The sequence below is a fragment of the Numenius arquata genome, chromosome 2 (assembly GCF_964106895.1).
Source record: "Numenius arquata chromosome 2, bNumArq3.hap1.1, whole genome shotgun sequence".
NCBI lineage: Eukaryota > Metazoa > Chordata > Aves > Charadriiformes > Scolopacidae > Numenius > Numenius arquata.
In genome coordinates, this window is record NC_133577.1 from 94,648,848 (window position 1) to 94,663,594 (window position 14,747).

Sequence of the window (14,747 nt, forward strand, 5' to 3'; positions counted from 1 at the left end):
TGGGCTATTGCAGATGTAGGAATGCCTGAAGTAATAGCTGTGGTCATGGTGCTTTTAATTTTTGAGAAACTAATCTTGGGGACGTTCTTCTCTCAGTTGTCATCATCATCTTGACAACTTGTTGTGTTGCCATCCTCTTTCTCTGTACAGGTATGTGATTCTTTACTAGTCTGGGGTAAGTGCTATCCCAAATGGTGTAAGCAACAACACATGCAGTTGATCTTACTCCTCCAGTACACTGAGACAGCTGGAGGTGTAGCCAGATGAAGATATAACATGCTTCCTTGTGGAGCCTTGGGACTTAGAGTAGTTGGAGATGCTTCACAGTGGGGAACATTTGAGGAATACCTCAGATTTCACTTGCTTGGGTTCTGAAGTCTACTTAGGAGCAACATGGGCAAACTCTAAAAAGGTTTAAATTAAGTTCTCCCTTGGCCAAAGAATGTCTTATCCTGTTGTGAGACATAAGTAAGCTGTTGAAGAATGAGAATGAAAAACTGAAAGATGGAAACTCTCATGTTCTCCCTCATAATGTTTTCACATGTACTGCTAAAAAAATTTAATATAGCTTCCAAGCTTCTTGATACTAAAAAATTCCTGTGTTTGAAATTCCTCACTTACAAATTTGGTGCCACATTATTTCCCCTGTTCCCAAAGGCATGCAGGCTTTGCAGAAGAGAAGAAGGTACAAGGTGCGATGTAGAGCTGAGAATGAGCTGTTGTGTGGGAGAGACAAGATACAACAGTGAAGGATCTTCACATTTCCTCTCCATGTAGGAGGGCCAAAGCTGCAGCTGCTGAGTTGTTCGGTAGCTGTTCCCAGTGGAGTGGGAAGAGGCTACCCCTTTGTATCCGACAGGACACAGTTGTGTGCAGTCGCCTTCTGAGGCCACCTGGTGCTGCACAGGATTTGTACACATTCACTGCATTCAGTAGTTATCGCCTGGACATGGGGTAGCAGCAGTGAAGGAGACATCCTCTAACTGGTTGTGAAGACTTGAAGGAGGGAGTGCTTTTAGGCTTTGCCACATCTATAGACAACATCCTTGTATCAGTAGTTTTCACAGCTACCTCAGGAGACACGCAAATGGTTCAGTGGCCATAAACCACCCCATATGTTGAATGCCTGGCCTTGACTGTTGAGGAAATCTCTTCCCTTTTATCACAGAATCACATGGGGTTGGAAGGAACCTCCGGAGATCATCTAGTCCAACCCCCTTGCCAAAGCGGTCCACCTAAAGCAGGTTGCACAGGAACTTGTCCATGTGCCCCCAGTTGGTATTCTTCAAAGGATATTAAACGGAATACAGCAAATACATAAATATTTCATATGGTCATTTTTCTAGCACAGTACCAAGCACTTTATATAGATCTATACACATTGTCCAGTGTATAATCTGGACAATCTCTATAATCATAATAGATGACCTTTGAAGGTCCCTTCCGGCCCAAATGATTCTATGATTCTATGATTTATAGGGTTACATTACTGTTGGTTTGTTGCAGTGTATGGAGAACCCCCCTGTATAGTGAGAGCAACACAGAATGATATAAAAGGGTCACAGTATGGTCCCTAACTCAAAGAATCGAGTCATTCAGTTGCAGGATAGAGAAGCCAGCATGTTAAAAATGGGCAGGAAAGTGCAAAAAGATGTTTATCTGCCTGACAGTCAATAACTAAAGGCAATAAGCCTTACGTTAATAGTTGTAAGCAGTAGGACTACTTGCCTATCCACTTGATTGTTATCTTTGTAGTCTTTAATTAGAAGAATTGTGTGCAGACCTTTGAAAGAATGATATATGAGCTACTGTTACTGGTATGTTGGGCTCTTCCACAAGGACAAGTAAAAGGAGAAAACAGGAATATCATTTTGCTTTGCTGGTTAAGAATCTCAGTAATCTGCAAGGTGTCACCTCTGAGATTATCGCTGTGTTCTGCCAGGAAGGAGGTGAATTACCACAGTGGGTATCTTGTTCGCTATTGCACATGGCAACTGCAAAAAATATGCAAGTATGATTTGGGGGGAGAAAATGACCCCCACCTGTTAACAGCGTAAGAGGATTTGTTTCCCGCAGTCACTGAGTGAAGAGATCTGCTAGCATAGCAGTCACTTTACCATGACCTACTGACTTGCTAGAAGTTGTTTACCGTGGCCTGTCTAGTCTCTTAACCAGAGGAAATTAGAAGAAATTAAAAAAAAAAAGAATCAGTGACGTAATTAATGCAGCTCCAAGAGTATATCTGCATAGCTACGCTCATCCCGCTGTAGTGAACGTGGCCACCTGCAGTGTGGTTCCTCCAGGGGCGGGCAGGAGCTGGTGCACCCAGTGGCAGGGTTTGCAGCTACCTGCTCCAAGTGAAGGCGTCTCCGTGCTCAGGGATGATGCAGTTTGGCCTGTGAATTCTTTACAGACTGTGGCTCACTCCCTGCTGGTCATTGGATTATATTAGTATTAGGGGTGTAGCTAGGTGAGATTTATCTCACTAGGCCATGAAGATGATCAGAGGGCTGGAGCACCTCTCCTATGAAGACAGGCTGAGAGAGCTGGGATTGTTCAGCCTGGAGAAGAGAAGGCTCCAGGGAGACCTTGTAGCGGCCTTCCAGTATCTGAAAGGGGCCTGCAAGAAAGCTGGAGAGGGACTTTTACAAGGGCATGTAGTGATAGGGCGAGGGGTAATGGCTTCAAACTGGAAGAGGGTAGATTTAGATTAGATATTAGGAAGAAATTTTTCATTCTGAGGGAGGTGAGACACTGGAACAGGTTGCCCAGGGAAGCTGTGGATGCCCCATCCCTGGAAGTGTTCAAGGCCAGGCTGGATGGGGCTTTGAGCAACCTGGTCTAGTGGGAGGTGTCCCTGCCCATGGCAGAGGGGTTGGAACTTGATGATCCTTAAGTCCTTTCTAACCTAAACCATTCTGTGATTCTGTGTTTATGCTCCTGAGTCTAGCCTGTTTCACCCTTTGCTTTGTATGTGTGGCTCCTTAAATACATCACAGATTTACCTCACTTTGAGTTATTGTCTCCTGTTGCGGGGGAATGCTTCATACCCGTTTGCTCCTTTGCTTTTTCAGAGCGTTGACTTGCTGGGTTGAGTTTCGTCTCCACAAAGTCTGTCTGTGCTGTAGAGGGGGAAGCTGGTAATACAAAACACTCAGACAAATCTCCCTAGGTACTGCTATCATGAAACATTTTTGCATGTTTTAAGACCCTTCCTGCTAACTATAGAGAGGTTGGGGACATCAATAATTTGATACTAAATTCTTGAGGCCACACATACAACTTTGCAAATACATACAAGCAGATTTTTCCCTTTTTGACAGCATGAATGGTGTCTGACATCTTAGGGCTATTACGGCTTCCTTGTCTCTTTAGTTACACTCATCTTTAGGATGGCATCAATTTCTGCATCTCTCTGCCCTTTATGTTACTTTTCTGTCTCAAATAAGCATCTCAACAAGGCTGCTAGCATTCTTTCTCCAGCTGGTTGTATTTGTTTTCCTTTGCTTCTGGGAATCCTTTACACTGATTTCTAGTTACGTTGAAGTGTGATTTTACTGTTAAATGGGCACTGAAAGAGAATTCCTTCCTGTCCTGGAGCAGCTTCCCAATCCACCGATGATACAGTGACTCATTGTTCTTTCCCAATAATAATTGGGCATATTTTACATTAATAGGGGTTCAAACGTTTATGAAGCAACTTTTTGGGCCTCTTTTTTTTGTTCTGAAAGTCTGTAGACAGATGAAGAAATGTAACTCAACTGCATGCCTGCAGTACCTAAACTATATAAATACCTGGAAAGTTTTCAATGTTAATATGCTTAAATTGTGATACTACCTTATTCACCTCTGCAGTCTCCATTACCTTCAGTATTTGCCAGTTGTTATGTAGAAAATACTAGACTTATTGCTCAGGCTCCCTGGTAAGTCGAACGTGCACTCCCCTTCTCTCATTGGTGCCGTTAACCGGAAAGATGTGCAGGCTTGTCCTTTGTTCCAAACTCAGGATAACCGCAGGTATTCCCAGCACGGTGCAATATTGGGAAAATCCTATTCCAGCAAGAGTCTGTAGCTGATTTACTCATTTGCTCAGTGACAAAGATTCAGTGAAAAAGGTCCGGTTGTGGAAATTCCTCTTTCTTTTTTTGCCCTCTCTCAAATCTGATGAGAAGAATTTGTATGTAATAAGTCTGACTAGGAAAGGACTGTTTTGCTCTGGAAATTGATAGGTATTTTCATAGGTAGGGCACACATTCTAATAGAGCCCAAAAGTCATCACCATCCATTGGTTCCTGAGAAATTGTATTATGTTTCCTGCCTACTTTTTAATAGAAAAATGCACGTGTAGCACTATGTGCTGTCATGTTCAGCACTTGCACATAAGTAATAATGGATGAGACATGTAAGCTACATGTTATTGATGAGCTCCATTTTTTTCGTATTGATATGAGTTAGCAAGGCTGTTTGGTGAGCTTTCTCTTGAGGTCGAGCTCAGCAGTGTCTCTTTTGTGAGACAAAAAAGATAATCCTAATTCCTTCAGAAGTTCCAGTTCATTCTTATTTTAATTTTTTTTTCTTTAATGAAGGGATGTATATTCTGCATATGCAATAATACTAGCTTTTCCACTTTCCTCAAATGGAAGAATAAAGCTTTACATGTCTGCCTTTTTCCTAAATTGTAGCTGGATCTATGTTAATATTTTTTCATGCTTTTGTATTTCCTGTAGCTGACAGTTCTATTGGAGTTTGTACTAGCATACAGTATAGTCAAGCCTGTTATCTTTCTCCTTGTAACAATGTAGTCCTGAAGCAATGGGAGTTCATTTTACTGTAGAAAAAACAATTACATTGGCTGTTAGGTATTTTACCAATATAAGTTCTTCATTACTTGCTGCGTTTTCATCAAAGTGCATGGCTATACAACAATACTTTACCTTTTTGGGGTTTGCCTATTTGTTTAGGTTTTTTGTTACTGCATCCACCTAACAGTAGCAGAGTTCATTGCAGAGGTTCTGGTTTTAAAAGCCAACCAGCTCTTCCAGTCACTTCTTTCTGAGACCTGGTTTTAAACTATGTTACGCTGACCAAACCCTTATCTCACTTATATAAAAATGGACTGCTGTCTTTGATGCAAGTTTCTAAATGAGTTTGAGACTTTGCAAGACACAAATAGTATAATCAGCAAAGAAGGCTTTTAATGTCAAGAGTGTCATCTGAAAAGAAAAAGTGATTCTCCAGAAAATGATTGTATGGTTCTATACTTGTTCTGAGGATGCTATAACAGATAACATAGTCTTTGATTCCTTTGGTCATTGACCTGTATTTAAGCATGTATTCATGCACAGGCTGTAAACGCATCAGTCCTTTGCAACCTGAAGGAGAATATGCAAATAGAAGGATTTGATAATACTTTAAAGTGTTTGAGCACTCAATTAAAGGACAAACAAGACAGAAGCCTAATTTCTTCTGATTCCTTCCTTTTGATTGAAGTAATAAAATGCATATTATTATTTCTTCTCTTTTATTCAGATTTCTTTCTTGAGCTTATAGCTTGTCCTTTCTAAAGCTACAATATAATTGATCTTTTCCCTAGCGCCGTTCTGCTTTTAAGAGGGATGTAGAAGTGACTCACTTTCTGCCTACTGCTGCCTTTAATTGATGACTCATCTGCTCATCCCACCATTAGCGGTCTCTTACGCTCTGAAGTTCATCAGTAGGTGTTCCATGTAGCCTCCTATTTAGACACAGACTGTCACAGTTCCGTTCTTTAGGCATAAATGTGCCTGGCCTATTTGCCAACAGCTTCCTGATGTTTTCCCCAATCAATCGTTATGACAGCAAAGGAACCACCCACTGATAGATCCCAAAGGAAAAGGAACACATCTTTACAGCCGGAATATTCAAAAGCTTCTGGAAACCTTTTGCTCCTGAGCAGGGATGGTACCTCTCTCACTTGAGTCTTTGACATGTGAAGCTTCTTAACATGAAAAAAAGGGAAGATTCTATGATTTTTTTAAAACCAAAAAGGCCTTTGTATATCAGTCCTGTCATCAACTAAGCATTATCTCCAATATGAGTTTTACCCCATCCTTTTCAGATCTGCTGTTCAGAGCCTTTGTCATTGAGTCTAAACATGACATTGAGCATTGAGTCAGCATTCAGAAATACTCATCCTTATCCAGCTCACAGCAGCTCTTGTGCTCTCCGTTGCTAGTTCACACAGTATTTGGGTAAAAATTATGTTGTTTTTAACATTATACGTAACAGTAACTGGAAGTGTTGCTTGTTTCTGTTTAGATGAGAGTCCTTACACAAAGTCTGCAAACCAGGCAAAGGCACCTGATGGAGCACTGTCTGTGAGGAGACAGAGTATTCCAGGTAAGACTTGCTTTGCTTTTTATAACACCAACTTGTTTGTGAACAGCAAGGTAATACTAATCAAAATTCAATTAGTTATAAAAAGCAAATGAACTACAGTTACTACCATGCAACTTTATAAGGCAGGCTCCATGGGGGCTGTAACGAGCTTCCACAGTTAGGTTACCTTGGGCTTTTGCTATGAAGAACATCCCTGTGTCTATCTTTTGCAGCAGACTTCAGACATTGATCACAACAACCTTTCCATCAGAGGCTTGTATTTTCAGGCCACGTAAAATCTGTTCTTCAATATCTGATTTCGATGGTGTATAGGGCGATTGGCTTAAGTTTTCCACTGCTGATAGGCAGGCTCAGAAGTCTAGCAGAGCAACACTCTGTCAGAGTTCTCATCTTCACGTGATTTTCTGCCACGTATGTCATCCTTGTCTTTTCTGTCATCGCATCGCACAAAGCTAGACCACTAGATCAATGGTTAAAATGTGATCTTTGAGCTTGTGTCTCTTTTAATTAGTTCAAACAAATCTGTAAAATATGTCCATGAAAAGCAAGTTTCATATATATATGTTATGCAGCATTCTAAAGGGCTTTTCACCTCAAGTAAAAATTTGGAGATCTTTTAATGAAAACAAATGAACGCTGACAAAGGTTGTGCACAGGCAGAATAACTGATGTTTCCATTCTCACCTCAAGCACAATAACCTCTGACTCGAAGGGAAGATGTATTACAATAGAAAGCGGAAACTGTAAGGTTGTGTCACCCACCTTCTAATGACTAATGTTAACATTCTCTGCACTCCATGGCCTTATTACTGAACAAAGTCACACATCCCACAGGGAGGTTATGGATGCAGAGGAAGGATCTCAGTCATTTACCAGTGTCAGGCTCAGATCTCATCCCAACAACTAGTGTTTCTCAAGGGCCAAAGTACCTGTTTTGTGGATGCTTTGTGTGCATGTTTGTATATGTGTGAGAGAGCGAGCAAGCTGGATGATTAGCTCTTGCTCATAAGGAACATTTTTGTCTGTTGAAAACATCCCAGTGATTTAAGATTGTTATTTTTGTGGTAGAATCATGAAGATCATAAACAATGTGAAATGACACAGCTACAATGTCCAGTATGCAGTTATTGTTATGAGAAACTCTTCAGTTATATGAACGCCAACCAGATCTTTTTTCCTCCAAGTCAATACAAATCAAGATTCATTGTTCTTCACAGTGAATTAAGACCTCTGTATAGGTACCTCTTCTGGTAATGCTTTAGCTTTTAGGTCACTAATACTTAATGTATTAAGTATCTACTTTTTTTTTTCCCAAATCTTTTAAATTTATTTCACTGTGAACTTAGCAAGTGTCATTTATGATGTGCTTACTGTATTTATAAAACACTTATGCTAAGGTCCAAATACAGGCTAAAGTTCATGGTTTCGCATAACATTTTGAGAACTCCTCATGATTTTCAGTTGTGTTCTTTAAAGAGACGGTTTGATGGAAGTTGAACTGGTGCGACTTTTCTTTAGAGCATTTGATAAGATTAAGGATTTCAAGTGTTGAATAGTCATCATGACTAATGGTTTTTTTTATTATTATTTTTTAAGTTACTGTATATTCTGGAGTTTCTGAGAGCATTGCAGACAAATCTTTCCTGTGTGCTCTGCATGACTCACAGTTTGTTCAAAGAGATAATACTGGCAAGTGTTTGGTACTCTGTTTATTTCAGGTGTTCTGAAAAACTGATCTAAGCTTATGTATGTTCTTCAGCTTTTAATATATTGAAGACATTTATCTTGATGCATTGTTGCATCCTCTAGACCATGGGAGCCCCAAAGGATAAATGAGATTGAGCTGGTTGGATATTTAAAAAATAGTAACCAAAACTTTCTCATGCCCAGACAAATTCACATGCTAGCACAGTGAATGTTGTGAGTTTAGATACATACATACCTTTGTAAAACTAAGTACTATTTTGACAAGTAACTTGAACGTTTACGAGTTGACTGAAGTTTCTGAAAATAACCTGTAAACATTTATATCACTTGGATGCTGAGAAAATTTGACCGCATGTTTTATATGTAAGCTAGCACCTTGTAAAATAGCATCTGTTGTCTAAATAGCATCTAAATAGCATCTTGTCTGTGAACAGTTTATCCACATTATGGATTAGTCTTGACACAAATGCAGATGCATCCCAGCTAGCCAGCTTGGCAATAGGGTGACTACTGGTAATATTAACTACTAGGATTAACTAGTTTGTGTCTGGAAGTAGTACAGCTGCTTTTGCTTGGGGGCAGGATCATGTTTCTGACAGTATGTAGGTCAGCTCCAAATAGCTTTTGAATTGGAAGGTGTGATGCAATGAACCTGGTAAATTCTTTTAGACCTGGATGGAGAGATGTCTGCTGGAGTTACTGTCAGTCATCCTTACATGGAGAGCATACACTGTATGGAAGGCATTCATTTCTATTCCCCGCAGATGGTATGCCTGATAAAACATCACATTTCTGAAGTGCTGTTTTTTCAAGCTTGAAGCATGGCAGTGCCTTTGACAGTATAGCTGTCTAATCCACTTGATGCTCTGTCATTCCTGAGACACGGACAGCAGATGTCCTATTCCCAAGGAGTGTTATTGGCCATTGAATCAGCCCAGAGAAAAATTTTGGGGGTTAGCAAGGTACATAATCTTATACTGAGCTTTACACAGGTTTGAACAGTTTGTGGAAAGAATACTAGTGAAAATATATATCTAGGTTGCATGATGTAAATCTTCCAGCATAATGTGGGATCACATCATCTCCCTGTGCCTGGTGAAAGTTCCTTCTCATGACATTTGAATTCACTTTAAAGGATTTCAGTGCTCCTTCCTTTGGCCAGATATCAAAAAAAAAGGGGAGCTTTTGTTGCTGTGAGACCTGAAACTACTATACCAACTGTAAACCCCAAGAGGTTGTGTTTATCCTTCCATGTGAAACTGTATTGAAAGTGCAGTATTGATGAGCAAAGACTGAGTGCACAGAGAAGTACTATAATTCTATAGAGGTTAGTTACATAGAGCTCAGGCTTGGTTTATTTTACAGGAAAAAATTGTTGAAATAATCATCTTATAATTAAAGTCAAATGAGAGCATACTGTGAAATCAGTGCACTGAGTTTAATTCCTTTCATCCCCAGAAGCAAGGAATGGATTAAGCATCTCTCTGGAGCAGAACTTGCTTGCTTAAGATGCAGAATGCATTATTCATGTGATGAGACTACATGTCATATTTATCATGTCTTCACATGGCGCAAAATCAACAAGCAACAGATCCTTTCAAGGGGATTTTCCGAACTGCTGAAATTATAGTTAATTCAAATTACATGCATTAATATGATTGCAGTTTGAAACTTGGACTTAATTTTGCAGATATGTAGGTGTTTAGTTGTAGTTATAAATACATGATTGAAACATTATTTAGCTTTACAGTCTGAATTTCGTAACATAAAAGTGAGGCTTGACGTAACGCCAGCGTGACAAGCAGCCTGCAAAGTAAGAATCAAACAGATTTTCTCCCCTGAACCTTTAAATTTAGACTGTCGACCAGTATATAATGAAACCTTATTGCTGCTCTGCCCATGTAGTAGGTTACAGAAGCCACGGGGGTGTGTACTGTGTCTCATTCAGAAAACTATCCCTGTCAGACTAGTGCTTAGGCACATAAATTAAAGCAGCGTGTTTCAAAATTCACAGGTAGGACCCTTCCCTCAGAATCACAGATGCAGTTAAAAACGCCTGACGTTTAAAAATAAAGTATTTGATACTCGTTAGCTAACTGCTTGAGTCCCTAGGCTTAGATGGCCATAGTTCCCATTGAGTTCCTGGGCTGCGGTTTCCTCCTGGCTTCCCAAGGGTCCAAAGCACTGCCTGGCCAAGGGGAAGCATCAGGGAAATAGCACTTAAATCAAAGGTGTCGTGCTTGGGGTTGCTTGTTCATTCCTGTGGGAGCTTTAAAAAGGGCATCAAATATTCCAACAGTACTGATACAATGTCAAGAGATGATGACACTGTTAAAGAGGCACTTTGAAATCAAGGAGTCTTTAACATGTGCTCAAAGATAAGCATGTTCACAGTGCTGTCCTGAATATGGACAGGCTGAATAGCTGCTCCCATGCTTTTCAGACAAAACCCACTGCCCTCATACCTATTCTAACAACATGGAGGAACCTGTCGACACTAACGCTGTGCAAATTGTTCACTTCATTTATTTATTTGTCTTATTTTCAGTTGACTCACTGAAAAGCAGGGGGATGGAGGGGAAAGAGATAACCGGACACAAGCATAAAAATAATTCTTCTATGAAACAAACAAAAAAAGACACTGTAAATTTGAGGCTGATTAAAATATTTTATAAAATCTGAAACAAAAATTTCATTTTGGTTTTAGTCCAATTCTGTACCTGCTTTTTATTGAGTCTTAAAAGTTATTGTTATTAAAAAACATTTTAAAATAGTCAAAAACCCCACAGTTTTTAAGAGCTGAAGTGTTTCAGCTTCTCAGTGTTTAATTTTTGTTGGCTGAAATCATCAGTTAAATTCTGCAAGTAGTTTTGGTTGGGTTGAAAGTCTATTTTGGGGGGGAAAAGCTAATTCGTATCCAGTCTATTTGACATTAAATTAAAAAAAAATGTACTTCTTGCATCTACTGACTCAGACATCTGCACTATGTGAGACTTCTAGAAATGTGAAGTTTTATTGCCTGACGTGGTAAAGGGCTCAAACAACTATAATGCAAACTGTAGTTTGGGACAGCTATTTGAATCATCTGTGAACTGAGAGATTTAGTTTAGCCAGGAGTATTGCAGTCATGTAGCTGTCTCTCTCCTACAGTAAACTCTTGTTCAAAGAACCAGCGCCAAATAACGAGGAGAGATGTGGTGGGAATATTTCCTCAGAGGAAAATTCCTTTTCTCTGGGACACAAGAACAACACAGCTGTCTTCCTTCTGCCCTGCTCAACGCACCTAGCAAAAGGTCCTTGAAGTCTTGTCCCTCATCGTGTTGTCTTTGATCCACTGTTGTGTCACCGCCGTCATAACCCTTGTGCTCCAGCTGTGCCGGCCCCAGGGATACACAGGAGCCGTTACACCTTCCCAAGTCTCATTTCAGCCACCTTCTACTCCACGGTGATACCTCATCTGCTGAACAGGCAGATTGTCTGTATTTATGGTGAGAGTGCATGCCAGCCCTTATGGAGAAGAGCAGAATAGATCAAACCCATATGTTATAAATCATTCCTTTGACATTTTCTCCACTATGGGGAGCCTAGTTTTCTCTCTAACCAATTTTTTTTTCTATTATTATTTGTCATTTGCAAGTTTTGTACGCAGTTGCAGGGAGGTACTAACAGGTCAGTTGTTAAAATAGGTCACTCTACTCTGAAGGAAAATTGTCAAGACTTTGAAGTCTGAAATTAAAGTGACCAGATTTTTCAGTTCCTTTGTGCATCCATGAATACTGCATTTGCTTTCCACACTACCTGATTCTTTGAAGCATTCTATAATACCAGTTTCCTATTTCAGCACAGTGTTTGATCTCAAAAACAGGGCTAGCCATCAAACTGGAGGGAAAACACAGAGTGAATGTACAGCCCTGAGCGCATCCTCTGCAGCAGCTCAAGCTCTGGGATTGCTGTTATTAGCAGTTTTGTAGCCTCGTTTTTGGGGAAGTTTGGTAAAGTAAATTTATTGGTAAATTTAAATGCAAAAATGAAATGTTAAACAAATATAATTTTAGGGTAGGCTGAATTTTGAACTACTGAGCTAGAAGGAAACACACTCGAATCCAAGAACCTTAAAACGCCTTGCAAGGATAATACTTACAGAGCTGATACTAAAAAAATAATTACTGTATGATGTAGTGTCCTCAGTAATTGCTAAGGACACAAAATACTCCTAGGAGAAATCATGAAATACTAAATTATTGTAATAAAACAATAATTAATGTCCTGGGAATTTTAAGGCTCTGAAATGTTTAAATACACAATGTATTTGTCAGTAGAAAGCAGTAAGGAAGTTTTCTTCTAATCCTTGGCTCTAAACACATACAGGTGCTATTTAGCTGTTTAAAAAAACCACAAAAGCAGACTTTTTTCCCCTCTCCCTGACCCACAGCCTGCTGTGCAGCAAATATTCATATTCTGTCTCAGGCTACACCAAATGTGGCTTTCCTGAGGCGTTTGTCTGCTGCCCACAACTAATGAACTTGAATGTAGGTCAGCTGGAAGCTGAAGAATTTTAAAGACCACTCTGTTTTCTTCACTATGATTTTGGGGGTTTTGTAACATATAGATATGTCTGTTTAATCCTGAAAACAAAAATATATTGCTATAGGAAAACTAGCAAAGATTGTGAAGAAATAAGAAAACAATTGAGAGTTAAAAAATATATATATAGTATAGATTACATTTAAGAGACAGAGCATGTGATCCAGTTAGGATGTGCTTAGTTGCCAATAGAAAATTGCGTTAGCTGAATTTAACATTTGTGTGTGCTGTGCTGCAATTTAAATAAGGACAAGGTCTGTACGGCATAGTATAATACTAGAATAGATAGAGTGCATTATTTTTATTTTACAAGATAATCCCAGAAATAAGGGAGAAATATAGAAAGTAATACAGAGAGATAGGAGGAATTGGAAAAAAAATCCACGCGGATTAAAAAAAAAGGGTTCAAGATTTCCAATATGGTCCAAAGATGCAAGTTTCATTAAATGACACTGCTTAGGAGGGAAGGTGGCTCCCAAATTATTCTTATTGTAGCTCAGCTGTTAACATCTGAGCCAGGTTCACAGTGACTGACAAATGTGACAGACAGACGGTCCATCCCCAGTGGGTAGATATTTACCTATGTGCAAACACACATCCAGAGCCAGTTTTGTTTTCCTCTGGGATTAATATGGCCTTGGCAAGACAGCGTGTTCAAAAGTAGCTGGTTTTGTGCTTGCAGTTAACTTGGTCCAATTCCTTCAGACTCCCATGTCAAGTAAAACAGCAGAAGATGAAAACGATCCTGTTATTTTGTGATGGACTGCTGCTAACTTCAGCAGCCCCCTTTGCATCATTTACTGCAGGGCAGCCAACTTCGCGAGCCATGTTGCTTAATTTGTGCACACCTCAGTCACCTTTTCCAGCCTCATCAAAACAAACCTGCCTTGCCTCCGACTTCAGCTTCCCTCTGATTTTTTAAGCACTCCAGTTTCATGGATGCAGTGCTGTCTTACCCATTCCTTCATCCCCTACCACAATATTAAATAGTGTTCCCTGGCTAACTGGTTTTGCAGATTAAGAGCATGATTTGCCCCAGGAAACCTGTCACAAAATTATCCCCTGCCTCTTTCATAGTTCTCATTGTGGAAAAAAAGAATTCATTGCAGAAGTAAAACCTGAAAATAATATATATATCTCAGTAAAGGCTGGATTAGGAAGTTAAAGCGTACATCTACAAAAGCACTTTTTTCCCCTCAATTTGCATTTGTCTCATAGACACTTACTTTTACAGTGTAGTTTCTAAAATCAGAACAGAATGCTCAGATTTGCCACTAAAGAGATTTTTAACATTTCGAAATCCATTAGCAATAACCTCTGCAGTCACAGTTATTATGGTAACTATCTTGGGTGATTTCCTAACAGAAGCAAGTGTTTTGACCTGTGAAATGCAGATCACAGGCTAGTAAGCTTTTCTGCACTTGAGGTGTTTATTATATCTGCAAAGTCATTTGCTGATTTTCATGTTTGATGAGAGGCTGCAGTTGCCGTATCATTTACAGTGTTGCCTGTGTGTTTGTTTAACCTGCTGGAGGTTTATCAAATGGTCTGTGAAGCATCTGCAGAGCTACATGTCTTTTCATTCCCATTGACATTGGAAATTCCTGAATTTGCTTTCACATATTTAGTACTGAAAGAAGTAAGATTTCTTCCTTGTTCTCCCTCCCTTCCACCAAAATAACTTCTTTGGAATGGTTTCGTATATGGCATTCATGTAAACATGATTCATACACAGATAAACCGAAAAGATATTTGGGTCTTGTAGAAAATGAAAAAAACCCACTGAGTTCTTACCTAAACGAGATTGCTGATGATTTATTTATACATTTCCTTTACAGATCTGCTACCATGCTAGTGCTTTTCAATACTGAAAGGGTTTAGGATAGAGAACAATCTAATTTTATTCCTTTCACCATAAATGAGGAAGAAAATGCTTTGAAGGCAATACTGTACATGAGGAACGCTGTGCTTTTTCAAATATTCAACTGATATGAGGTCTGAAAAGTTAAATACCTTTAAACTATTTTCACTTCTATATAAAAGTTGAATATGGGCACAGCCAATAGCAGGATTTATTG

The 14,747-nt window shown here is 39.4% G+C and overlaps 1 protein-coding gene across 5 annotated transcripts in view; it reads left to right on the plus strand.

Annotated features, from left to right (window-relative positions):
* The window catches only part of GRIP1 (glutamate receptor interacting protein 1), a 230,661-nt gene that overhangs the window by 115,274 nt on the left and 100,640 nt on the right, over positions 1–14,747 (plus strand). For all 5 annotated transcript variants that reach the window (XM_074168854.1, XM_074168855.1, XM_074168857.1 and 2 more), the window contains exon 2: positions 6,298–6,378. In XM_074168854.1, the coding sequence (XP_074024955.1) occupies positions 6,298–6,378 (81 nt within the window). The remainder of the gene's footprint in view (positions 1–6,297; positions 6,379–14,747) is intronic.